General features: G+C 46.5%; 1 protein-coding gene across 1 annotated transcript; it reads right to left on the reverse strand.

The window, feature by feature from the left end:
• Positions 1–656: 656 nt before the first annotated feature.
• On the reverse strand, positions 657–1,745 carry LOC126700985 (uncharacterized). The gene has a single exon (XM_050399138.1). The coding sequence runs from the start codon at positions 1,743–1,745 to the stop codon at positions 657–659; it is 1,089 nt and encodes a 362-aa protein (XP_050255095.1).
• Positions 1,746–2,465: the final 720 nt, after the last annotated feature.

A 2,465-nucleotide genomic window follows, 5' to 3' on the forward strand; every position in this document is an offset into this window, starting at 1 on the left:
CAAAAACAACTGAACAACCTCATTTGCCTATACATGCATGAACACCAGTGTTTGTTTCATGACTAGTCCAAATACTTACTATGGCAATAGAGAACAAAGACACTACTACTGAGTTCTTAATAGTGCCAATTTATATATGACAAAAGTTTTAGGAGATATATGACCTTTACCTATGATGCAGCTCCACCGCTAGTTGACTCCGCATTTCGAGTAGGACATGTTCTACGGTTGTGCCCCTCTTGGCGACACAACCCACATCTTGACTTGGGTCCATTCTCGATCCATAGGGAGGTTGGCAACTCCCTATCATTCTCGTCCATCTCATTGCGGATTCGTGTGGACTTTGGCCGACCTTTGTTCCAGATCAGGTGCGGATTGGGCATCACTACTCTAGTTTCTTTCGGATCCGGCCATGCTAATCTGTCTTTCAATGGTTGGAATACCGGTTCATAGCTATGGAACCTATGACTCACGCTATAGCAAGGATCAATAAACTGCTGCGCATCGTGCTTATACTTAGCACAAATTGCTATTACGTGTGAACACGGCATCTTGTATGCTTCCCATTTTCCACATGTGCATGTCATACCCCGAAGATCAACCCTGTGCGTGTGTTATCCGCCCCCATTACTTAGAGGATTACCCGGTGTGTCAACCTAATATAACTGTGCTTGTGTGCACATCCGTGTCACCATATGGTCCTTTGCCTTCACTTGGTTTTTTTCGAACTTGTCCATGGCATACTTGCACCATTCTTGACCCGCTTCCAATTGCTCTAGAGCGAGATTACGACGAGCGTCAAAGTAGGAGTTCACTTTGAAGAAGGTGTACCTCACCATTGCCGTGATTGGCAAGCTGCGTGCACCTTTCAGTACTCCATTAAAACACTCCGATAGGTTGGTTGTCATTGCTCCGTATCGACGCCCTCCGTCGTGTGCAAGTGTCCACTTTTCTTTGTTTTCATTTTCCAAGTACCTGTGTGCAGCCGGTTTGACATTGCAAATTAAATCCAGTGTGGCCTGAAACTTTCTAACTTGATTCACACTTGCGGCCCTCCATACCATGTTCTTCAACTCCGGAATTTTCCATTTTGTGTTCACATTGCTAACTACATGGCGGAGGCAATACCGATGATGGGCCTGGGGAGGCTGCAACCAAGTCATCCTTGTGTCATCAAAGCAAGCTTTTATACCCGAATGTCGGTCAGAGATGATGCAAAGATTTGTCCGGTCCGTAACATATCGTTTCAGGCATGCCAAGAACCATCCCCATGTCTCCTTGCTCTCACTCTCAACAACGGCAAATGCGAGTGGATAAACCTCGTTGTTAGCATCCGTTGCCATTGCTATCAACAACTTCCCCTTGTACTTGCCATAGAGGTGCGTTGCGTCGATGCTTATCACCGGCCTACAATACTTGAACCCTTCTATACACGGACCAAAAGCCCAAAAGGCACAGTTAAATGTGCAAGTTCCCGGCACACTACGGTGGTCGCACTTCAACTGTGTCACTGTGGTTGGATCTGCATCTTTTAACGCTGCCAGGAACCGAGGCAATTCTGCGTATGACTCATTGAAACCACCGTAGATGGCTGCAACGGCTTTCTGTTTTGCATCCCAAACCTTATAGTGAGACGCCCAATGGCCGTGCTTCGCATGAAGAACACTACGCAGGGTTGCTACTGTTCTTGAAATGTCTTCCCGTACGTATGACTCAAGTGTGATGGCAATGAACTTCGAATCCATCATGATCCACTTGGAGTGTCGAGCAAGTGTGGGGACCCTTAGATGTTGTGATCATCCACAGCTTGTGCCTTTTGCTGTAGATAGCTCGAATTGACCACAGACATGCATCGTGTACACACGTTACAACCAGTCTCTCGGGGTCTGACTTCATGTACTTAAATTTTTTATTCAGCCCAACGGAGAACATGGTTAGCGCGTGCTGAACTGCAGCTTTATTCTTGAATAGCATCCCCTTGCTCGGTTCGTCCCCCGGTTGCCAACTCAGCAGACCTGTTTCTAGGGAAGGTGATGGGTCATTAATGTCATCCCATGTGTTTGACGTGAACCATTCGGGGTTAGGGTTCGGATTATTTTCTGGTTGTAGTTCATCTAACAATTCTGGATTCTCTACCGGTCCATCGTTATCAATGAACTCCTCATACACATCTTGAGTCTCATCCATTTCGGTTGCCTCGTCCAAGTAGGTTTGGATATCTTCATTTCAGTGAGTATACCCTTCATCCTCATGGGTATGGATAGACCCTAACACTTCGGCGTCTTCAGTATTTTCCATAGCAACCCCATTCCATGGTTGACAGTTATAGGGCAAAGATGTCTCGGGTGTAACTGACGGGTGCACAACGGTTACAGGAATTGATTCTTGCTCTCCAACTCTACTGCCATATTGCGAACCCCTGTCGACATTGAACCCAACAGTGTGGACAGTTACATACAAGTCAG

The sequence above is a fragment of the Quercus robur genome, chromosome 9 (assembly GCF_932294415.1).
Source record: "Quercus robur chromosome 9, dhQueRobu3.1, whole genome shotgun sequence".
NCBI lineage: Eukaryota > Viridiplantae > Streptophyta > Magnoliopsida > Fagales > Fagaceae > Quercus > Quercus robur.